A 24,533-nucleotide genomic window follows, 5' to 3' on the forward strand; every position below is an offset into this window, starting at 1 on the left:
TCCCCTTCTCACTCAAGCGAACCAATCGGAGTAGGGGAGGGCGGGACTAGTTTGTGAACGAAACGCTTCTCGAAATTCTATGTAAGCTCTAGAAAAACAAAATCCCGGACATTTGTGAAATTCCGCCCGGACATGTCCGGGTAAAAGAGGACGTCTGGTCACCCTACCTAAACCTTGTATCAAATTATGATTGTATCAAACTGTGAGACAATGTTTTGTGCATAAGGCAATATAGTCATAATTATTTAAAGCAATAGCCTTTCATGTATTTTACAGATTTGCTTTATGTAATTAACATAGGAATAATATTTCTTACTACACTAAACGCTGACTTATTATTTCCCAATTGTATCCAGGGCTGTCAGCACAACACCACAGGGGAGCACTGTAATGTGTGCGCTCCGGGTTATTACGGTCGGGTCAAGGGTTCCATCAATGACTGCTCACTTTGTGCCTGTCCACTACAAACCAACAGGTAACTCATCATTTATTGACCATAGTGATGTTGTAATAGTGATGTTTGTTTTGATAAGCTTTCAATTTATGTTTCATTATTATTATATGTATTTCCTCTGGTTTTTATCCCCAAATTAAACTTTGAGACAAGCCTTTTAGCATTTTTAGCATGCCTAGCAGGATCAATATTCTAAAGCCCTCTTGTGCATTTTTTAAACTTCTCATAATTTATAAACATCCCTCAAAAATTAGGGTATACATTCTCAATCAACATGAATGTTTGAATTTTAAGGATCTGGACTTGGTTTTGAGTGTAACATGTGACTCATGGTGGGATAAGAGTGTTGATTGATTGGTATTGTTGCATTTGTGCAGTTTCAGCCCCACCTGTGTACTGGAGGGATTTGGAGATTTTCACTGTAATGCCTGCAAACCAGGCTATGAAGGACGATACTGCGAGAGGTACATTCACACGGATGCAGAGACACGCAGACACACACTCACATTCCATGTTAACACGTTTGAATTATGAAGAGAAGATTTCGTAAGCTTCCAGATCTCTTGTCTCTGCAGGTGTTCGCTGGGTTACTATGGCAACCCTTCAGTGCCAGGCGGGAAATGTGAGTTGTGCCAGTGCAGTGAAACAGGCTCCCTGCACCGCGTGTGTGACACACAAACCGGAAAGTGTGAGTGCCAGACTGGGGTCAGAGGTCATCTCTGTGACCAGTGTGAAGATAGACACGTCCTGTCCAACGAGGAGTGTGTGTGTGAGTGGTCGCCTATTCTCTGGTTTTCCACCTGTTTTCATGATCTTTCCCCGAAAATGACACTCTGATTGTAGGCAGTAATGTTTAAATACATTTTATAGTTCATTGTTTTTCTTAATTGTCTTATTTCACAAATGTATACTTTAATATTCTCCTCATCCAAAGACAGAGCTTTAACAATTATGTTCAATTAAGTTGCTTGGCTGATCGTAATTTTGTTATGAAAACATTAGCGGCACTAAAATGGCCTTTCATCTTTCCTTATGATGGATGATGTAGTGAAGTGCCTAATACCAGCTAATAATTGCTTTCTCCAGCATGTGATGATGATTGCACTGGTGTTCTCCTGGATGATTTGGATGCTGTAGAAGCCTCCATCAAGTCTCTAAACCTCAGTGGAGTTATCCTGGCCCCCTACAGCCTGCTGGTCAGCCTGGAGAACCAGACACAAGAACTACAGGTATGTGTAGGCTCTGTCTAATCCTTATGAAGAGTAACTCAAAATCCTTTTTTATCAATCTTTACACCTCTCAGGAATGTGCTGTTTTAAAGGCTAAGCACCACTTAATGGTCCTCCATGAATATTTCACATTATTTTAGTTACTGACATATATAAGTATGAATTAAAATGAAAATAGCAGCTTAATTTGCTTTAAAACTGACAATTTTATTAAATTGACGGAAAAACCCAAGCTCGCTACGGAAATTCTTGAACGCAACCGTGACGTCACTGGTGGACAACAGCTGAACAACGCCGTGGTAAAACACCGTTATGACTGACTGTTATGACAGTATCTAGCTAAATAACCAACATTATTCATGACAATAGCCTAGCAATAAGCTAAACTCAAATTTAGAGGTACCGTTATTCTTGTAAATGTGATCGAAGTCGAACTCGAATTCATCCGACACTATAAACCTCCGTAATGCAGCTACGTAGCCGAGTATAATCTGAGCCACCGAGTTTAGCGAGTCAAGCTAACGTTAACTAACACCAGCTAAAACAGGCGAAGTGAGTGTCCTTACCCTGTTTACCTCCATGTTACAGAGGCTCTTGAACACCTTTCGTTGGTGTCCTTACATGCCCATATTGTTGGAAAACAGCAACTTATTGACATTATTCAGCTTATTAAATGTTTAAGCCAATAAATGACTATCATTAGTGTAAGGTTTCTTGAACAGTTAAGTTTATTCTTAAAAATTTTTATTGGCAACTCAAACATAATCAGTGCAGAAATAATTTAAATGATCTCAACATGAGATGCCTGCCAAACTCCATGTATAATAATAATAACACCAATAACAAGTATTAGTATTAGTATTATTATACATAATATACTGTATTTTATTCACCCGAATGTAATGTTGAAATTTACTCCTTAGAATAATGTGATTGATTTCTGAACACAAAGAAACAAAGTATAAACTCACATGACAAACACAACACACATTACATTTAAGACAGATTCAGTTTAGAAATACTGACCTGTACCCCATCACTGAATGATAAACAGAAAGTGAGTTATTCTGGATTCTCTTCTCATAGACTACATTCTCACTGGAGCTGAATGCCACAAACCACCTAAGGAACAAGAGTGAAGATGATGTGTCCAATCTCTGCATAAAGGTTGATGAGCTGCAACAAAAGGTTTATATTATTTCTGAACTCAGAACAGATGTATTGTTTCAAATGTCCTCTGCGGTCTATTTGAACATGCATGTTTATTGATTCATTTCCAGGTCATGAATATAACTGCAGTTGGGAAAAATACACTTCAAGCTTCTGAAGAGAGGGTTAACCAAGGAAAACATCTTCTGGACTTGATTTACACCCTTCAGACTGCCATCCAAGGTACTCACGACATACCAGTGCCTCTGTATTTGTATCAGTATTTGTAGTTTGTTATATGCCAGTTGCATTTATATTATTTTTAGAACAGCTCAGTTTACTATAAGGAGATTAATATTTACGCACTAAAGGATGATTTTAGCTAACCACTGTTCCTAATTTCCATAGAAGCATATTTCAATAACGTATGCAGTAATATTACCAAATGGCAAGCATGCTAAAGTTTTTTCATTCATCTTGATTATGTTTGCTTTAGTTGTAAAGGAGGATGTGAATAATCTTAATAAGACAGTGGAGGAGGAAATGGAAGAAAGCAACAGCACTGTTCTAATGGAGGATTTGATGTTCGTGTTGGATAAGATGAGGGCTGTTGACCTGTCCACTGAAAACAGCACCGCTGAAGAAGAACTCGGGTACATTTTTAACCTACGGAAGTCTTTTGTCTAATTGGCTTTATACTTTTGATGCTGTATTTTTTACAGAATTTAATAGTAATATAGTCATATTATTCTGTAAAATGTAGGGACACACAATGTATGGCATGGATAAGCATTAGACAAAGCATTGAATTCAAAATGCATCACTAAAATAACAGGCAGATGTTTTAAAGCAGTAATCTAGTGTAATCTAATGGTTCCGCAGCCACAGATTTAACTGACTGTGGCTTCAATATACACAATGTATAGTGGATTCGGAAAAAAAATTCCAAATAACAAAACTTGAATTTCTGATCAACCAATCTCAGCTGGATACTGAGAGACCACTGTACATCAATGTACAGGGACCAGTGTACTTTAGTTATGTAACATCTGCTAATATGAGATGAGTAATAGTTCTGTAGCCCTTATGAGGTTATGTTGTATATTATTTATGTTTTTATGTTGTATATCGTTTGTAATAACTGTTTTATAAAATATAATAATTCACTGTAAATATAACTTAATTTGGTCAGTGTTTTAAACCACTTTTTATATCATGTTTGTAGTGCTGGAGTGGCTGTGCTTGAGAAGATACAGAAGGGGATGTTAGAGCCCTTTAAGCATATTGAAACAGTGAAAGAGAACATCTCTACAGCACTGGTCATACAGAGCCAGCAGCTCCAGGAAGCCCAGGACATCCTGAACACAGTCAAGAGCCACAGCAATCACACCGAACATCTTCTGAAGAACATTCAGACCAACCTTCAGGAGTTCACGGTGAGAAGAGTTATTGGTTTAGTTGTATGAATGATGTGTTGCTTATTAGAATTATATTCTAGAAGACACAAGATAATAAGGATTATTCATTCATTATCTGTAAGTGCTTATCCAGTTCAGGGTCGCAGTGGGTCCAGAGCCTACCTGGAATCATTGGGCGCAAGGTGGGAATACACCCTGGAGGGGGCGCCAGTCTTTCACAGCACAACACACACACTCACACTTTTGAGTCGCCAATCCACCTACCAACGTGTGTTTTTGGACTGTGGGAGGAAACCGGAGCACCCGGAGGAAACCCCTGCGGACACAGGGAGAACATACCACACTCCTCACAGACAGTCACCTGGAGCAGGGCTCGAACCCACAACCTACAGGTCCCTGGAGCTGTGACTGCGACACTACCTGCTGCACCACCGTGCAATAAGCCACCCTATAATAAGGATTAATTATACTCTATTTTTTGCCACAGTCTTTGAGACAGAATGTCAGCAGTCTTAACCAGTCAGTGGAGTTTCATCTGGAGGATGCTCAGGATTTGCTCACTGATGCACTCAACATTGGTGGGGACATTCAAAACCTCACAGCGGTAAGACCTGGTATTTTAATATTCCATTACTACACTAAAAAAGTTATACACTGAATATGTTTTAATTTAAATATAAACCTCATTTATAAAAAATGTTTTCCACAAACGTGAATTAAAATACATACTTTTTGGTGTAAGACAACATTCTACACCTGGTGATCTTTTTCCTAATGCTAGTGTGTTTAGCTGAAAATGCTTTTGATCAGACAATTGATTAAACTTGCTAACCCCAAAGTTTAAATAACTTAGTTTGTGACCGACCTACTTTTTTTGTTTGGGATTTTCTTCCCTATTTGGTCTTCAGCCCTCCTCAAATGTCTATACACCTTCTCGTGTAAAACTATTGTTTCTACAGTGAAATTTAAAGTAAAACAGATTTACACCTGGACTTATAACAAACACAAACACTTGAGTAGAAGAATCAGGTCCAAAACCCTTTACGTCCCTCAAATACCCTGTGGAACTAATGTTGATGTGTGTCTCTGACTCTTCAGAAGTTGGACGAAACCAAAGATGAGCTGGTGCAGTGGAACCCCACTCTGAGGAAGCACGTGGACACTCTAGTGATGGAGCTCACCAAGCGAGACGCACTGCAGCTGGTCTACAGAGCAGAAGACCATGCACAAGCCCTCAGCAAAGAGGCACAAGCAGTTTACAGGTGTGTGTCTCTGTGTACAAAGCCTTAAAGTACTTTTGACTGCCTAGTTATATTTATGCAACCTACCCGCTTTGAATTCATGCCTTTTGTTCATGTGAGGAAAGGAAACTGTCTGGAAGAGGCTAATCATAAATAACCACCTGCCTCTTTACAGTTGTGAACATGTCGAACCATTTATAAAAGTGTGATGTTTCTTGCTATTGCACAGTACTCTGTCTGAGGTAAGAGGAGCTTCACAGAATGTCAGCAGTGTCTCCCAGATCAACATTGGCGTCACCGCTAATATCAAAAAGGCAGAGGAACTGGCCCTTTCAGCCAATCAGAATGCTAGTTTTGCTCTTGAAATAGTAAGTTATACTAATAAACACTTAATGACTGTACCATTTTTCGTAATTAATGCTTTGTATTATATATTTGTAGTGAATGCTACAATAGGGCAGTTTTGGGCTAATGCTGATGTTTGTTTGTGCAAAATGCAGAGAGTGAAATAAAACATCAATAAGAACTTTCAGTCAGTCGAATGTGATCAGGCATTTTTAGTAAATGATTTGTAAAACTGACTGATTGATTATTTTTTTAATTCTGGGAGAATAGGATTTTATTAACAATGTACTTACCTCTTTCAACTAAGGTTCTGTGCTTTAACACATGGCTTAAATTTTTCTTCTTTCCATCCCTGAAAAAGTCTCTCCAGGCAAATGACTCTTTAACTGAGCTGGGCAAAAAAACAGTTCAGGAAAGCTTCAAAGTTCTTAATGAAAGTACAAATTTGAACAACTATACTGAAGGTATGTCATCACACATTGGTGCATAAACACACAGGAACACGTATGTTTACAATAGTGCCGTAAAAAAGCTATCTTAATATATTTGTGTTATCTCCTTCCTAAGGGCTTATGATGAATGTAAGTGATATATCCAGCAAGCTTGGTGTGGTCAGGCTGAATGCGCACAACTTCTCTCAGCTGCTCCCTGAGACTCTGATGGTCCTGGGGAACCTGTCCAGTGGTGAGTGTCAAACTGTATTTGAATCCAGCAAAAGTAACCTCTCCTTTGAATGTCCTTGCTGAACTCCCTCAACCATGTGGGTCTTGCCAGACGAATGAACACATTATGTCCGGTTTTATAGACACCCTCATAGCTAGTGAGTTCAGCTACTTAAACATCTGTGTCTATAATGTCTACATATTTATTTGTGCACACACAACTTGTGTAAGCCTCAGAGAAAAAACATCTAATGAACTGAAATTGCCCTCTGGAACAGCTGTACATAAGTCTGAAGTCAGGAACGTGGAGGGGACTTTTATTTACAAAATATATCAAAACAGAAAGAGACTAGCATAACAGACAGAAATGAAAGACTGAGACAGAGAGACAGGACAGACAGACCGGACTGAGCAACATGACAATGGTAGCAAAACAACATGACTTGGGGGAATGAAATAAATGACCGACAAAGAGTAAGTGAGATAAGGGGACTTAAATACATAACACAGACAAGACACAACTGGAACAGATAACGAGGGGGGGGGGCATGGGCGGAGACATGGACAATAACAAACAGAGCCATGTGCTAAGAGAGCACATGGCGGGGAAAACAGACACGACAGGACGAGGGCGTGACATCTGAAGTCATGATCCTTAATGTCAAGCATGGGTCAGAGTGATATAAAGTCCCAGGTATTAAGCAGTTGAGTAGTACACCTGCGTTTAATGGAGTGATGGAACTATGAGGAAGCTATCTATCATCACTGTCCAAAGTAAAAACATGTCATTTTTGTTGGTTTTTATTGTTCTACATCATTTGAACACAGCAGCTGTCCTTCACATTGTGTGAACACCAATAGAATTCTCCAAAATTAACTGGAATACAGTTTTTATATTGAATTCCATTGAACATTATTAAGATATTTTCTTACTCCTGTAAAGTTACTATTTTAGACATGCATGTTTTTCTTTGGACAGCGATTATATGGTTCACCTGGAGGATTAAAAAAGGGAACTGAATAATGAAGCCATGAGCTACTAATCTTTATCTCCAGAATTTACTCCTAGTGTCAATGGTACTTACAGTGATCTAGAAAAGTAGAGTGTTTAATGTGTACTCCTGTTTCACATGTATCTATAGACAGCAGAGTGCAGGTTCTGGAGGCGAAGCAGCAGGTTGAGAGGGCTAATGCCTCACTGCAGACAGCTCTAAAGCGTCTGGAGGACTATCGTATGAAGCTGGAGCAGTCTTCCTCTGTGGTTAGTTCTGCCAGCAGCAGTGCCTCGACTGTAAACAGTATGGTCAAAGACTCAGAGGACACAGGTAGGTTCTTTATACAATTCACTTAACAGGCTAGTATCACAACAGTTTTAAGCAAGTGAAAATCTGGTTTTGACAAAGTAACAGAAACGCAAAATTAAAACATTCTGCTTTTGTACTTGCACTGTTTTCTTTGTTTAACCAGTGCATCTATATCACAGGAGTATTAAGCCATTTAAAGACTTGCATGTACTTAATAACTGCTCAATAAACACATAAGACTCACTTACCGAATAACTTTGTGTCCTTTTATTTTGTCTTTGTTCAGCGAGTGCAGCTGAATCTAAACTAAAAGAAGCACAGCTGAGGACTGAGAGGCTCTTTGACCGACTGAAGCCTCTGAAGATGCTGGGAGAGAACTTGAGCAGAAACCTGTCTGAAATAAAGGAGATGATCAATCAGGCTCGCATGCAAGCGGCTTCGGTCAGTGCACTAATCATATTAGTCCACTGTTACATTACCACACAGCATGGAAGAAAAAATGTAGACACTTGGTCGTCCTACATTTCTTCTTTTACAAACGTTTGGACATTGGGTGTAGATCTGAAACCAAGATTCTCTAATATCATGTCTCAAAATGTTAAACACTGTTGAATCCTTCTTTGGTGCAGATTAAAGTTGCTGTATCAGCAGACCGGGATTGTGTACGAGCATATAAACCAGAGGTGACCTCAAGCAACTTTAACACACTAACCTTGACTGTGAAGACTACTGAGCCTGACAACCTGCTCTTCTACATGGGCAGTAGCTCCAATGTAAGCCATTCTGCCTTATGTGAGTTTAGTTTTATATAGGTATGCTTTAAAAATGTTAATGCTGATTGCATTACGTTGACCCCAGGCGGATTTCATGGCCCTTGAGATGAGGCACGGCAAAGTATCCTTCCTATGGGATGCTGGCTCTGGAAATGCTAAGCTGGAGTACCCCAATGTGCAGATAAACAACAACAAATGGCACAGGATTAATGCCACTCGGTATGTAAAATTAGCGGTCTTGATAACGATGTTATTATTCAGCCAGGTGGACATTTATTTATTTGCTTATTGTGTGGGCATTTCATAGATTTGGAAGGCAAGGCTCCCTCACTGTTCAGCAACTGGAATTGGAGCCAATGGCATCAGTGAAGACCACAGCTCCAGGCTCGTCCACAGTCATGGATGTCAATAAGTCTACCTGGGTGTTTGTGGGAGGCCTGGGTGGCCAGGTCAAGGTAAGCTGAGTGGCCTTTAAGGCCGCGTGATATGGATGAGGACAACATACTGCAGACTGCAGTCAGTTGTAAATCATGTTTTTAAAACATATAAACAGCAGAAACTCATTGCTTTATTATATAAGTATTGCAGCACTCATTTGCAGCACCTTTTTCATATTTTGCATTTATGATACCTCGTTATAAAAGTAGCATTGTTAAACCAATAGTATAAAGAGAACAAAGACAAGTCTAGATTATTTAGAGCCAAAATAAGGATGTCTTTATTCACTCCACGGAGCTTCTGCCCTAAAACATTTGTTGCTTTGATTTCTTCACAGAAATCCCAAGCAGTGAAAATCACACACTTCAAAGGATGTATGGGCGAAGCATCTCTGAATGAGAAAAACATTGGCCTGTGGAACTATGCTGAAAGGGAAGGAGGGTGTGGAGGTTGCTTTTTAAGGTAATGCTCAGAAATCTACCTAAATGTATAAAAAAAAATCCAGATCATCCAATCAAAATGTATTAAACGTTTTATTAAACCAGGTCTGAAAGAGTACATTAAACTAAAACACATTCCTTGGCTATATTTTCTGATGACAACTGACAACTAATGTGTTGTTTTAATTTATATTTTATTTATGTTGTATTCATTGTGTGATTCTCTTGCGACTCTAGTCCACAGCTGGAGGAGACATCATTCAACTTTGATGGCAGTGGATATTCAGTGGTGGAGAAGTCTCTGCGCTCCATCTCCACAAGCATTGTCATGTTCTTCAAAACCCTTTCACCAAACGGCTTGTTGCTCTATCTCGCTTCCAACGGCACTGTAAGTATTCTGGAATATGAAGAAATACAGTCATTTTTATTTAGGTTGTTTATCTATGGGTTTGTCTTCTTCTTTATTTGATATATTTTTCTCTGAAGTCCCACTCTCTAATAAAAGTCCAAACGTTTTGTTTTTGAAGAGAGATTTCTTATCAATTGAGCTGGTGGAAGGCAGAGTGCATCTGACCTTTGAACTGGGCTCTGGACCTCTCACGCTGACCTCCTCAAAAGCCTATAACACAGGGGCCTGGTACAAAATTGCCCTGCAACGCAACAAACGCAAAGGTGAGCTGTGTTTTCAAGGAACTACCCCAGTTTTAAAAGTTACACAATTGCCAAAACAAAAAATGACATTTACCCCAAATTGATTTTGTGAGTTATGAGTTATAAGGATATATATATGACAGAGGTGTGTGTCGAACCCATTTTTTCAGGCTACCTTGCCGTGATGGCTGCTGATAACCCCTCAGAGAGGGAGGTGATGGAGGCAGAGTCTCCTGGAACTGCTTCAGATCTCAACCGCTCAGACCTGGATCCCATCTACATAGGTGGACTTCCTGCATCTAGACCAATCAGGTACTGCCAACCTGAATATAAATAAACATTTATTTATAAAAATAAATTCGACTTACACAGAAAACAAATGAACAAAAGACGAAACAGTCCTTGGACACGCTGCCACTGTGCAATGAAGAAGAACTACACCCAAATCACTTCTTTATGTTTAAGTATGAGATGTAAGAATAAAGTCATGGCACGGTGGTGCAGCAGGTAGTGTTGCAGTCACACAGCTCCAGGGACCTGGAGGTTGTGGGTTCGATTCCCGCTCCGGGTGACTGTCTGTGAGGAGTGTGGTGTGTTCTCCCTGTGTCCGCATGGGTTTCCTCCGGGTGCCCCGGTTTCCTCCCACTGTCCAAAAACACACGTTGGTAGGTGGATTGGCAACTCGTAGGTGTGAGTGAATATGTGAGTGTGTGTTGCCCTGTGAAGGACTGGCGCCCCCTCCAGGGTGTATTCCCGCCTTGCGCCCAATAATTCCAGGTAGGCTCTGGACCCCCCGCGACCCTAAATTGGAAAAGCGGTTACAGATAATGGATGGATGGATGGATGAATGAATGAGTTCTTCATGAAAGTTGAATGCAAGGGGTTTTATTTGTGTTTAAATATTTGAAAGTAACAATATATATTTCTGACATATTTCCACAATGTCAACTTTTCTCTTTTTTTTAGGAGGCAGGTTGTTGCACGCTCATATGTGGGCTGCATTAAGAATGTGGAGATTGCACGCACAAATTTTGACCTGCTAAGGGAGTCGTATGGTGTGAAGAAAGGATGTATTCTAAAGGTAAGATACAAAAAATGATACAGAATGTGGTCTCCAGTGTCCATTTTAGCTCTGTTTCTGCTCAAACATTATTTGCTGCAGATAGTGAGCTTGACTGGCCTTTAGAATTATTTTTGTCACAATACCGTAGTTCACCACAGGAGGGCAATCGTCTGCTGTTTAATGAGGTGCTAAAACGTTGATAATTCTAGTTTGTTAACCTGATAAACACTTACTGCATTCATGAGCGTAGGCAAAATATATTCAGAAACGGTTGAGTGTGTTTATTTTTTTCAGTGTGTGGTTAACGTAAACCTACATTTTTCATTAGTTGACATATAGAGATTAATGTATTTCAGTGCCCTTAACCCGATTCCAGTGCGGAGAATTGGAAATGATTTGCCAAATGATTAATGTTGTACACTGAACTAAGAGCAAGCCGAGCCCAATGGTTTCTTCTACACTAATCATTAATGTGTGTGTGTGTTTTTTTCTGTGCTGCAGCCCATCCGCAGTGTGTCTGTGCTTGGTAGGGGTTACATGCAGATGCCTGCCATCACTGTGGGTCCTCAGACAGAGCTCATCGTCAGCTTTTCCAGCAGAAATGACAGTGGCCTCATCTTGGCAGGCTTCAGTTCATCCTCTGGACGACAGCGGCGGCACACACCACAGGTACCGCCGCACCCTCCACCCTGAGTCTCCAGATTAAACCCACTTTCTCCAAAACACAACTGTTCACAAAACTATATTAGGCCCAGAAACTCTGCAAAGGAAAATATGAGCGTGGTACTGATTTTTGAAGGGGGTTTGTAGTGGGAGTGGTAGTGTAGGTGACTTTCTATGTGTATTTCTATGTGTTTATAGTTCTTATATTTTCTAATAGAGGTGTTACATAAAAAATTTACCAACTGTCCCTGTGTGCAGGCTTTCCTTGTTGTTATGCTGACCTTAGGTCGATTGGAGGTCCACGTGAGTCTGGCAGAGGGAGCAGGAGTACATAAGGCTGTTATCAAATCACGAAACGGCACATTCAGCAATGGACAGGAGCACTCCCTCATCCTGCAGAGGAACAAAAGGTCTGGTCCTGTTCACTGTACTCCTCAAACTGCCCACAGCAAATACAGGATCTGAAATGTAGACTCTTCAAAGTCTAAAGTTTTTTTATTGGCATTTTGCCCCACAGTGCATTGACAGTAAATACATTTTAACATTCATCATTGTATTAAATGTAGTTACAAACCTAGTTATGTCTCAAGTTATGTGTAGTGTCGTTCCATTTGTATTCTATATCTTTACCCAAAACAAGACAAGCTTTTATTTAAAGGCTAAGCACCATTTAATGGACCTCCATGAATATTTCACATTATTTTAGTTACTGACGTATATAAGTATGAATTAAAATGAAAATAGCAGCTTAGTTTGCTTTAAAACTGACAATTTTATAAAATTGACGGAAAAACCCGAGCTCGCTACAGAAATTCTTGAACGCGACCGTGACGTCACTGGTGGACAACAGCTGAACAACGCCGCTCTAAAACACCGTTATGACTGACTGTTATGACAGTATCTAGCTGATAGCTAAATAACCAACATTATTCATGACAATAGCCTAGCAATAAGCTAAACTCAAATGTAGAGGTACCGTTATTCTTGTAAATGTGATCGAAGTCGAACTCGAATTCCTCCGACACTATAAACCTCCGTAATGCAGCTACGTAGCCGAGTATAATCTGAGCCACCGAGTTTAGCGAGTCAAGCTAACGTTAACTAACACCAACTAAAACAGGCGAAGTGAGTGTCCTTACCCTGTTTACCTCCATGTTACAGAGGCTCTTGAACACCTTTCGTTGGTGTCCTTACATGCCCATATTGTTGGAAAAGCGCCAGTGAAATGAGCTACAGATAACGGAGTGAGCGGATGGTCCTTTCCAAAGTGCCCGTTTAAAGTTTATAAATTTAGTCCATTTTCTGAATATTTTGGGATCTTTGGGCCATTTGTTCACAGATGTCCCACTGTACATTGAATGATTGCAGCCAAAAACAACACACCTTTTCGTCATTCTGCATTAAATTAAGTGCAGCTTCTAGAGTGTTGTCCACCATCTACGTCACAGGCAAGACGCCTATTAGAGTTTCCGAACACCGTTTGGGGGGGGGGGACCAACGGTCTTTTAAACCTTATTCCTTGAATTAGTAAGAAATAATATGTTTTCTGACTATCAATAAACACAAGTTAGGAACTCAAATTCCACTGTATTTATTTGTTTAACACTTTCATATCGCTGGTGCTTAGCCTTTAAAAACAAATCATTATGAACTATTTTTGCTACTGGGACAAAACCCTAAATCTCCACTTTAATATATTATTGTTGTTTGAGCAGTTGTTTACACTGTGTCCGAAATGTAATGATGAACTGACCAATAGAATTGTTTTAAAATGAACTTTTTTATTAAATCCTAAATTGTATTAAATTGTATTAAATTCTTTTTCCTCTTACTTATGTTTAAAATTAAGAATATTTCCTTCTCGTGTATATTGTTCATTTTGAAGACAGAATATTCAGTTCTGAGAGCATTAATGTAAAAGGATGTTTTTATAGTACTGTATATGATAGGTTTGATGGATTGTGTGGTGATTGGTACCCGTTGTATTTTTTGCTGTAGGACATTAACTGTGTATGTAGATGAGGAGCAGCAGGAAACAGTGAGACTGGGTTCCACTGGAGAGAAGATTTTCACTCTGAACAACTTCTACATTGGTGGGATTCCAGCAGGAGAGACCACCACCATGCTTTCCTCCACCCCGTCCTTCTACGGCTGCATCAGAAACATAGCTGTGGACAGTGTGTGAGTTTTATTTTGCTTTATCTGCTTTTATGTAAGAAACTGCCTGGGGCTGGGGCGAGGCTGCCTGCTAAGCCACCCCCAGTCACTAGAGGGAGACAGAGGCACTCTTAATTTGGGGCAATTGGTTCCACCTGGGCTACTCCTACTTAAGGGAAGCCAACACACACCTCAGTGCTCAGTCTTGGGTTTCTCTATTCAGAGTGCCGTGCAAGTCTAGCTGGTAATTTGTTAAAGGCTCTTGAGTTTTCTCCTGGGTCACTCTATCTTCTTCTTCTCCACCAGAGCTTTCCCTCTGGTTTTTCTCTTGGGATTCAATATTTTCTTTTCTTTACCATTTTTTAGTATAAATAAATAATTAGAAATAAGTTGTGTTCTATCTTTAATTTCTTTTGTCTCATCTTGTCCCTCCCTTTTTGTTTTGGGGAAACTCTCTTGCCTTTGTTTTCTTTTCCTCAATTCTGAGCTGATCAGTTTTCCCCTGACATCTTAAGTTTTCCTCTCGTGTTTTATTTTGTCTCGGTGTTCCTAACTCCCAGAGGGGTTATTTGTGTCTCTGCACTTGAGGCCTATTTTTCTAGTGCTCTGTTGGTGGTTTTCCCTTGGTTTCAATCCAACCCTGGGTGAGCTGCCACATTACATTTTAACCTCAAAATACAGACATGTTTTAAACTAAATTTAAGCATAGAATATCCAGATAGTTAAAACCCTGATTATTATGCATGTTTATATTAGGGTTTATTGGGTAATATATTAATAGTATGCGAACATGACAGGCTATTTATATCATTATTTATTATATATAGGAGTTATTAAACTCCTCCTTGTATTATTTGTCCTAATTATATTTTTACGTACTACCACTGTCATGACAAATCTCTCATATGGAACCATAGAGAAGAAGGGAAAATTATACATATGTGCAATGACGTTTTGCAAGAAAAACTGCTGAGACACAGTGCTTTGACCTAATATCTCATTCAGCAGGTCTGGGCATGCTGTACTTATGAATCACTCACTATAAAGCAAATAGAAACTATTAATGTAGTGTAAGTGCAGCCTGCCAAAGTGCAGTGATTTATGAGCTCATAACCAAGCCCAGTTTGTAGTTGCTGGGCAGCATTCTTCAGATTTTAGTGTGTTTCTTTAAAAAGAGGCTTTGATTAGCAGCTGAGAGGTTCCCTCAGGGCACATGTTTAGTTAATGGTAATTCTCCAGTCCCCTTACTACTGGCTCTGTATTCTGCAGGTTGCTGGACCTGTCAGGGGCGGTGAGGTATCAGAGCGTGGACATGGATAGCTGCCTGCTGGAGGAGAGACCCAAACGCATCCTTCTGCCAGACGAGGGCGATATAGAGCCCACTACTGAGCCACCCCAACGGCCATTATCTCCCCCCACAGAGCTCAATGCTGTTATACCTGGAGCCACTAAAGTGAGCGCACACACACACACAATAAACTATGTTTCTAAAAAGAAATGAATACTGATTTTACATACAGTACCTTACCATAAACAGTGTTGTGCAAATGTCTGAGCTAAAGAGAAAGCTGCTATCAGAACAAATACAGAAACAAAAATAGCATTCATAATATATACCTCACAACAGTTCATTATCTGTCACCAGCTGTTCATAATACCTAGTGAATAGAATGTAAACAAGCTGACTTGGAAATGTAGTATCAAAGTGTTTATATCACATGTATATTTATGTGCAATGATACATGTGCCTGTCATACACAAGAGGGTGGTAACACTCAGCTTCTTAACTGTTAATTAACATTTAGCAAGCAGCTAATTAGCTATTAACAAGGAATTTAACATTACTTATTTAATAGTAACATATCAGATGTAAGTGCTTATAAATGTGTAAAATACAATTCATTTATTTAATGTATTTATTTTAAACTGGTTAACTGTTTATTTACAACCCGGTCTCACACTGACTCGTGATATAGTCACATATTTTGGACATTGTATGCGACAATATCACGATCATAGGTGTAAGGGTTATTACCATAGAAACAATATGCGACAATAACACAAACTCTTCCTCGTTACAGGCGTCATTACTCATAACATAGAAAAAGGCATACTGCGAATTACATAACATAGATTCTTATTACAACAAAGGCATAAAGTATTTTATTATAATGTTCGTCCTAAGCAATGCTTATTATTGGTGTCCTACTTTAGCTTTAACTCTAACGAGAACATTTCTTTCACTTAACGTTATTTTGACTCATTTTCAAAAGGTTAATACTGAAAAGGACATTCCTCTAAGCATTATTTGCTTCAATATTTTAACAAATAATGAATTAGTAACGTTATATTTTCCGTAAATAAAAATAAGACTGTGGTATTAACAGATGATAATGACGCCTTAATGAGGAAGAGTTTTCGTGTTACTGTCGTATAGTGTTTGTTTGGTAATTACCCATTCACTTATGATCATGATATTGTGTCACAAAATGTCGAAAATAAGCGACTATGTCACGAATTGCAGGTGTGAGACCGTGTTATTTACTAATGTCCTGAATATTTATGCAGTTGTAATCAGTTAAGCATAGAACTGTGTGTCATATTTAATCTCTGAAAAATTGAGTATCCGCTTGTGAGAGGCCTGGAATTTGCTAAAGAAAAGAGCAGCTGGGGTGAATGAGAGTCACTTAAGGCCAACATGTCTTGGTGAAACAAGTTATGAAAGGAAGCCATAAGAAATAATAGGAACAAGTGTGTTTATCGAAAGTCATGTCCATGTAATTGAGCTCTTCCAAAGAAAAAGCCATTTATCCACCATTTCCTTTTTTTAGGAGCACTGGTTTCTTGTGTAATTCTAGCTGTACCGTTTTTCATCATCGTCATCACACGTATGCATTTAAAATACAGCCTAATAAACAGAATAAATATTTTAGTAACTGGTTGATTTTAAATAGAATCTACTAAAAATGCCATGAGAGGTTTTTAACAATACATTTTTACATTTTCTTATTCACCTGTGTAGATGTTGCTATATAAACATCTAATAAACATGATCTTTGCAAATAGAAATGTAGTGATTCATTCGTGATGAATGAAATGTTTAGGTTCTACTCACAGTGCACTGATATCTGATCGGATCGGAGAACACAGGTTTGGTTTGTGTGTTATGCAAATGAAAGGAATCTCACAAACCGGAGTTTACTATATAAAGCCATGCTGTGTGTACAGACATCACACTGTAGCTCAGGTATGCAGCCTGTGCACAGCATGCCTCACATGCCACTGCACTTCTTTTGAAATCATGACTTTTGACTCATGTTTGTGGAAATGATAAGAATGCTGTTGTTCTACATTACCTTCGTAGTGTGCTGCAACGGACCACACAGAAACCATTCCAGATGCCCACCAGTTTGGACTATCCAGAAACAGCCACATGATCGTCAGTTTCAAGAACAGGACCGTCAGGTCAAGGTAGGCATTACATAAATCTACTGAAACCCCTCCACGGAGGTAAAGAGAACTGACATTTTTAATCAGGGCCCGTCCCACTCCAACACAGTATATTATTTATTATAAAAGTCTGTCCAGTGTTTCTTCTGAAATTAATGGTGATAATAGGAAGCTTATATAATAAACCTTTTAAAAGTGTGATAAGTCACAGTCACACAGCTCCAGGGACCTGGAGGTTGTGGGTTTTGTTCCTGCTCCGGGTGACTGTCTGTGAGGAGTTCGGTGTGTCCTCGTGGGTTTCCTCCGGATGCTTCGGTTTCCTCCCACAGTCCAAAAACAGGTTGATTGGCGACTCAAAAGTGTCTGTAGGTGTGAGTGTGTGTTGCCCTGTGAAGGACTGGCGCCCCCTCCAGGGCGTGTTCCTGTCTTGCACCCAATGATTCCAGGTAGGCTTCAGACTGGATAAGGGTTACAGACAATGAATGAATGAATGAATAATTTGATGGCTTTATATCACAAAAGCCACACCAAAGGTAAGTAGTAGAGCTCCTTCACTCCAGAGATCACATGCTGTGAGCAGTGAAACTAAGGCTGGGGGAGTTTAGACACTTCTGGTCAATGCGTGCATGCCATTGCACATCTGTGTCCCCAGTATCTACATTTATACCATGGATTCATAGAAACTGGAGCATTGCAGGCTTGAATTTGCAACACAAGCCGAAGTGCTAGCTTAGTTTTTAGATATTCTAACTAAACCTCCTTGTGAAAACTCCTGATCTAAGCACAGGGTCAATTATCTTCTCTTTCATAGTTTTTTGCTCCCGTTGGCTTCATTTTTAATCATATTGAATCACTCATCCAGCAAAGGTGCCATAGAGGTCTGTATTATTCATGAGATCTTAGAAGCAGCGTAGGTTGGGGCTAGAGAACCTGACCTCATATTCCCAGTGCTGTGTGCATTATTCAGGAGGTCTGAGTCTGCTTATACAAACACTCCTCAGCCGCTACCTCTACCACACATTCAGATTCACTCACCCTGCGTATGGTCAGGGGAATCTGTAGAGTATAACATTACCAGAGATACTGTCCTCGTTTTATATACAGTTGTTATCCTAGTAGCAGTTGGGATAACAGTGGATAACACTGCTGGCCTGCACTCTGGTTTTGAATCTCAGCTTTGGTAGGAACAACTCCTTGGGCATTAGCCTCCCTCTGTAAGATCATTAAAATTGTATATCGCTCTGATATGAGCTTCTGCCATTCATTCATTCATTATCTGTAAGCACTTATCCAGTTCAGGACATGGAATCATTGGGCGCAAGGCGGGAATACACCCTGGAGGGGGCGCCAGTCCTTCACAGGGCAAACCGGAGCACCGGAGGAAACCCACGCAGACACAGGGAGAACACACCACACTCCTCACAGACAGTCACCCGGAGGAAACCCACACAGACACAGGGAGAACACACCACACTCCTCACAGACAGTCACCCGGAGGAAACCCACGCAGACACAGGGAGAACACACCACACTCCTCAGACAGTCACCTGGTGGAAACCCACGCAGACACAGGGAGAATACACCACACTCCTCACAGACAGTCACCCGGAGGAAACCCACACAGACACAGGGAGAACACACCACACTCCTCACAGACAGTCACCCGGAGCAGGAACAAAACCCACAACCTCCAGGTCCCTGGAGCTGTGAGACTGCGACACTACCTGCCGCTTCTGCCACTTACACTACTGTTAATGTTAGTGATTCATTCATACTCGCGTTGAAGTGAATTTGTTTTATCTAAAACTTTATTGGCAGTAAGTTTACATGAGGGAAGTATATTGATATACACACACCAGCATATATGACCATATAAATATCAAATAACACTGTTAACATTGTCTTTTTCTGTTCCTCCAGTTTTACCATTGAGCTGTTGGTCCGGACCCTAGCTCCTAGTGGGATCCTGTACTACATGGCAAATTCTAACCAGCAGGACTATGCCGTCCTGCAGCTGCAGGGTGGCCGCCTGCTCTTCTCTTGTGACCTGGGCAAAGGCCCCGCCATCACCACCTCACGCACACACATCAGCGACGGACAGTGGCACACCGTGAGTCCTCTCCACACACATCTGCTTACTTATTTACAACTGATGATTGGAGTTTTTGTTTTTGAAATAACAGTAGAACCAGGATCCATAAGCAGTGTACACAGTGTTGACTCTAATCATTCCATAGTGGTGCTATGGGTCCTCACTCTAGTTTCTCATTGCTCCTGTGTGCGCAGGTGCGGACGGACTTCAGTAAGAAGAGCACACTGGTCACTGTCGATGGAGTGGACTCTGAGCGCACTCCCATTAAAGGCCACACCCTGGATGTGGAGGGGAAGCTGTACCTGGGTGGACTGCCCATGGGCTACACTTCCAAGAGGATTGGAAATGTTAGTGTTGATTAAGTTTTAATAGGCATTAAGTATTAGTATTAAGAGGCACTCTGAGTAGCTTTGAGATAAATCAGGCAGAGGAAGAGGAGGTGTCTATCCAGTAAAGTACTGCTATTCATTTGTGTTGTTTGTGTATTGCAGGTGACCCACAGTGTGGCTGGCTGCATGCAGAAGGTGAAGCTGAATGGAGCTGAGCTCAATCTGCAAAACACCGTTTCATCCAGCCACACTGGCCCCTGCTTCACCTCCACTCAGGAGGGCTCCTTCTTCAATGGCTCTGGATACGCTGCCTTCAGTCAGTATTTAAATGCACTTAACCTTTTAACCAACGTGTTGAACGTTTACGCTCGAAGAACTTATTAATAATAGCAACATATTAGTTAATTATTAAAAATTAATACTAAAAATATGTTTTAATTATAATTTAAGGGATCAATAAGATGGTCCCTCAGGTATTGAGTTCTTTTAGACCACAGCTTAAGGTCCATTCTCTCTCTCTCTGCAGTGAAAGAGGGGTATTACGTGGGCTCTGATGTAACGGTGAGTTTGGAGTTCCGCTCCACGGCACTGGACGGTGTTCTTCTGGGCATCAGCAGCACCAAGGTGGATGCCATCGGACTGGAGCTGCTTAATGGCCAGGTGAGGAGAACAACTTAACGAAGCCATATTCAGCTTTTTACTTATGGTAACATCCCTGAAGTCCCGTTGGTGTGTCATAGTGAGCTTGCTCTCCGTCTCCCAGGCTTCGTGGGTTTATAGACTTTTGTTTTACAAATATATAATGCCTTGTGATGGACCGACAACCTGTCAGTTTTATTAGCCTGGTGTGGCCAGCCTCAGACTGGACAAACGTTCCTCTATGGACTTGGCTCTGACCCTGCACCCTCTCTGTCTCTAGGTGGTGTTTAACGTGAATAACGGAGCCGGACGAATCTCGGCCGTGACCAAGAGCAGGGTTCTGTTGTGTGATGGCCGCTGGCACTCTCTGGTGGCTAAGAAGCTGAAGCACAGCCTTAGTCTGATCGTGGACGGCTTGAGCGTTACCACAGAGAACCCCCACTCTTCCTCCACCTCCGCTGAGACCAAGAACCCCATCTTTGTTGGTGGACACCCAGGTACAACCCTTTTATTAATACAATTTCAAAAATACACACTAATGTGATGAATGTTTGTAATGGACCACAAGAATTACATTAACTTCTTTGGAAAGTTGATCATTTGTGTTCCCTCTCTGTGAAGTTCCTTGTTAAGGTTTTGTTCCAACAGACGCAATGTATTTGTAGTAAACTTATCAAAGTAGTTTTGACTAAAGCATGGACCGTTCCACTGTTTTTACACACAGCTGAAGTGAAGCAGAGCTGTCTGAGCTCCAGGGCATCGTTCCGTGGCTGTATGCGAAACCTGCGTCTCTCTAAAGGTCACGTTACAGACATCTTAGACTTCAGCTCGGCCTTCCTTCGGCCCGGTGTCTCCCCACACTCCTGCCCTGCCGCATGACCCCCCCTGGAATCGTCCACACCTCTCCACGTGTAATCATTGTGTACAGAGAATGTGTAATTAATTTTTAATATTTTAAGATATTTGTGAATCTGATAAGAACTTTGCAGAAACCTGCAGCTCCTCGGATGTTTGTTTCTGTCGTTGTGGTGTAATGAAATGCAATAAAGTGCTCAGGAAAATATCTTCATTCTGTTTTCTTTGGTTCACTTACTGTTTTAATCTGAAACTGTTCTTTCTTCGAGTTTCATGAGGTCATCAGATGACACTGAAAAATTCTACTGGAAATTTTACTCTTTATTCACACACACGTGTAAAATGCTGAGGCATACTTCATACTGCTAATAAGGAACTCTCAGATGTGCATAAGTGTTTTTACCTGCTCTCACTGGGGGATAGAAGTCAAAGAAATGGTGTCTGGTATCACACTATTCAAAGTGAGCAATGGCGTGGTATGTTTCTCCATAAGTAGGTTTTATATGGAAATTGTGTTAACAGTAAAATAGTAAATCTACTAAACATTCATTCATTATCTGTAATCCTTATCCAGTTCAGGGTCGCGGTGGGTCCAGAGCCTACCTGGAATCATTGGGCACAAGGCGGGAATACACCCTGGAGGGGGCGCCAGTCCTTCACAGGGCAACACACACTCACACATTCACTCACACTTACGGACACTTGAGTCGCCAATCCACCTACCAATGTGTGTTTTTGGACTTTGGGAGGAAATCGGAGCACCCGGAGGAAACCCACGCAGACACAGGAAGAACACACCAACTCCTCACAGACAGTCACCCGGAGCGGGAATCAAACCCACAACCTCCAGGTCCCTGGAGCTGTGTGACTGCGACACTAACCTGCTGTTGGAACAAATAACTATAGGCCCAGCTTTATCTCACATCAGAACTGTCAGAAAATTATGCCCCTGCCTTATACTGCCAAATATAGGATGTAATAATTTTGAGGATGTTTTAGAGGCAAGAGAATTCTGACAGCAGTGGAGCATTTCACAATCAAACCTCCCTTAATGTCTGGCCACGCCTTGAATCTTTTAAATCTAAGATATTTAAAGAAAAAAAATCTGTGGTATTCTATGATTATTAACTGTGGTTTACTCTCATTTCCTGTACCACAGCACTTCGGCTTCACATGCATTCACAACAGAGAGACAGTCACGGATTTGGCAGGTTGTAATAATGTTAATACAAAAGAAATAAAAAAAAAATAATTCATTGGTACACAGTACAATACATGTAACAGTTTACAAAAAAAAAAAAAAATAAAGATCATTCTTATACTGTTTTTGACAAAGTACAAAAAGGAAGGAGTTACAGGTGCAAGGACTAGTTCCTCTGTTTACAGTCATTGGGAACAATACTTCATTAACAATGTAATATAGCGATTGTGGTGTTGGCAACGAGTGGAGACTATTCGGACACAGAGTCTCTGATCTCGGACCAAACTCCTTTAACCTGGATCTGTCTTTAACTGGAGATCAACATAAGAGCAGTCCTTGTCAGTTCACTCAGGCCAGAGACCGAGCAGAAACCCAACGGCTTGCACCAGAAGAACCTGTTTACTGCATCTGTCTCCTGCTCATCAACCGGTCAAGGCACTGGAACATAAATCCGCAGGTTCATAAAGTAGTGCCTAGAACAGCTTGTGTCCAGTTCTCCCAAGCCTTCCTCTGTGCGTATTCCACTTCAGATTTCATGCAGCCACTCAGTCCAAATCAACACGTTTCAACTTGGCATTACAATGTTCACTTGCCTTTTGCTAAGAGGTAATAATAGTAATTCTAATCACTATATGACCATTCTTCATACTGTACCTAAACATATCTTCAAATGGCTTCACTGTAAGCATGCAGCATATGCAAATAATACAAAACCAGATCTGGTTTACCATGGTAAAATCACAAGACAGGATAAATTAGTTATAAATATATATACACATGCTTTTTCTTATTTTACATCGAGGCCTCGCAGGCGGAGGGAACACATGCTTCCACAGACACCTCAAATCATAAAAGGCTTCTACAAATAAGAGCACAAAGTTATTTTGGCATCAAAACAATCCCAATGGCCAGCATTGCGTTGTGTTCGTCGTGTGACGCACGCTTTTGGAGAAAAACAAAACAAGGCCCTCTTTTTCGGGGAAGCCGCCGGTTTGGAATCCAGACTTTGACTCGAAGGGTTACATACTTTTAAAGGATAAGCCAAAATCCTTCTAAAGCCATCTGAGAAAGCAACAAAACCAGTGTTCCTCAGTATATACTTAGACTCTGACATATCTGGAGTACTCCTTACACACTCTCCTGTTCTCACGGGCCATGCACTGGGATGACCACAAAGGAGCCGCGGTCATAGGATCCATTGTTAACCTCATGCTGCAGTCGACGTGTACACATCCTCATGTTGTTCTTGACTTTAAGACCCATTCGCAGTGGGGATTCGCTCGGTAAACGTCCAGTAAATGAGCTTCTGGATCCAGACAGCGTTCACCTGGAGGAATCCAGAAAAGCAGTGAGAAACAGTACAGCAGAATGCTACAGAGGTGAAGTTCATAACAGAATAAAGATCTCATCGTGTTAATGTCATAAAACAGAAAGAAAGAAAAATATTTATAAAATGGTTTACAATTTGCTTATTCATGGTTATTAATTAGGTTGTAAACACATTAAAAGTTATTAATAAGCATTTATAACAGACAAAGGGTCACAATGACATTTGCCAAATAATGAACCCTCGTCCATCTACAGTTAACCTTTGACCTTATTTTGTCTTCTCCATCAGTAAACATTAAGCCTGTCAGCTTCCACACATTTGTTAATAAGTTTAATGATTTAAAAACACCACACGCCATTTTTGACCTTAATGTAATGTGGTGTTCTTTACACTATTCTTTACGCTGACATTTTCAGTACTTTCTCTGACACATTTACTATTAGAAAACGGACGGTGTTAAAAATAATTCTTAACGACATTTAAGGTGTTTAACAACTTCATAATCATGCAGTAAACAGATTTTAAAGCTTTAATAAACCTTCACAAGTGGAGTCTCATTTTAAAAATGGTAGCCATTAAACATCAGATCTCTGGAATTGTAACTTTTTACACAAAAGAAAAAACTGTAAGAGATACGTTTACTGGTAATT

The 24,533-nt window shown here is 40.5% G+C and overlaps 2 protein-coding genes across 5 annotated transcripts in view; one reads left to right on the forward strand and one right to left on the reverse strand.

The window, feature by feature from the left end:
* lama1 (laminin, alpha 1) overlaps positions 1 to 21,548 on the forward strand; it is a 53,725-nt gene extending 32,177 nt beyond the window's left edge. The window contains exons 30-63 of the mRNA XM_066682706.1: positions 357 to 475; positions 832 to 918; positions 1,030 to 1,223; positions 1,541 to 1,683; positions 2,770 to 2,871; positions 2,964 to 3,075; positions 3,329 to 3,485; positions 4,058 to 4,268; positions 4,738 to 4,854; positions 5,349 to 5,512; positions 5,721 to 5,859; positions 6,198 to 6,300; positions 6,404 to 6,520; positions 7,641 to 7,823; positions 8,089 to 8,243; positions 8,432 to 8,575; positions 8,661 to 8,794; positions 8,883 to 9,030; positions 9,351 to 9,475; positions 9,691 to 9,841; positions 9,981 to 10,125; positions 10,275 to 10,416; positions 11,071 to 11,185; positions 11,669 to 11,836; positions 12,089 to 12,240; positions 13,829 to 14,011; positions 15,257 to 15,440; positions 17,352 to 17,458; positions 19,358 to 19,547; positions 19,724 to 19,876; positions 20,021 to 20,174; positions 20,385 to 20,518; positions 20,778 to 20,994; positions 21,222 to 21,548. Of these exons, the coding sequence (XP_066538803.1) occupies positions 357 to 475; positions 832 to 918; positions 1,030 to 1,223; positions 1,541 to 1,683; positions 2,770 to 2,871; positions 2,964 to 3,075; positions 3,329 to 3,485; positions 4,058 to 4,268; positions 4,738 to 4,854; positions 5,349 to 5,512; positions 5,721 to 5,859; positions 6,198 to 6,300; positions 6,404 to 6,520; positions 7,641 to 7,823; positions 8,089 to 8,243; positions 8,432 to 8,575; positions 8,661 to 8,794; positions 8,883 to 9,030; positions 9,351 to 9,475; positions 9,691 to 9,841; positions 9,981 to 10,125; positions 10,275 to 10,416; positions 11,071 to 11,185; positions 11,669 to 11,836; positions 12,089 to 12,240; positions 13,829 to 14,011; positions 15,257 to 15,440; positions 17,352 to 17,458; positions 19,358 to 19,547; positions 19,724 to 19,876; positions 20,021 to 20,174; positions 20,385 to 20,518; positions 20,778 to 20,994; positions 21,222 to 21,376 (5,004 nt within the window). The 3' untranslated portion in view covers positions 21,377 to 21,548. The remainder of the gene's footprint in view (positions 1 to 356; positions 476 to 831; positions 919 to 1,029; positions 1,224 to 1,540; positions 1,684 to 2,769; positions 2,872 to 2,963; positions 3,076 to 3,328; positions 3,486 to 4,057; positions 4,269 to 4,737; positions 4,855 to 5,348; positions 5,513 to 5,720; positions 5,860 to 6,197; positions 6,301 to 6,403; positions 6,521 to 7,640; positions 7,824 to 8,088; positions 8,244 to 8,431; positions 8,576 to 8,660; positions 8,795 to 8,882; positions 9,031 to 9,350; positions 9,476 to 9,690; positions 9,842 to 9,980; positions 10,126 to 10,274; positions 10,417 to 11,070; positions 11,186 to 11,668; positions 11,837 to 12,088; positions 12,241 to 13,828; positions 14,012 to 15,256; positions 15,441 to 17,351; positions 17,459 to 19,357; positions 19,548 to 19,723; positions 19,877 to 20,020; positions 20,175 to 20,384; positions 20,519 to 20,777; positions 20,995 to 21,221) is intronic.
* Positions 21,549 to 22,564: 1,016 nt separating this feature from the next.
* The window catches only part of arhgap28 (Rho GTPase activating protein 28), a 34,960-nt gene continuing 32,991 nt past the window's right edge, over positions 22,565 to 24,533 (reverse strand). For all 4 annotated transcript variants that reach the window (XM_066683946.1, XM_066683945.1, XM_066683947.1 and 1 more), the window contains exon 15: positions 22,565 to 23,880. In XM_066683946.1, coding sequence (XP_066540043.1) covers positions 23,789 to 23,880 — 92 coding nt within the window. In that variant the 3' untranslated portion in view covers positions 22,565 to 23,788. The remainder of the gene's footprint in view (positions 23,881 to 24,533) is intronic.

The sequence above is a fragment of the Hoplias malabaricus genome, chromosome 10 (genome assembly GCF_029633855.1).
Source record: "Hoplias malabaricus isolate fHopMal1 chromosome 10, fHopMal1.hap1, whole genome shotgun sequence".
Lineage (NCBI taxonomy): Eukaryota > Metazoa > Chordata > Actinopteri > Characiformes > Erythrinidae > Hoplias > Hoplias malabaricus.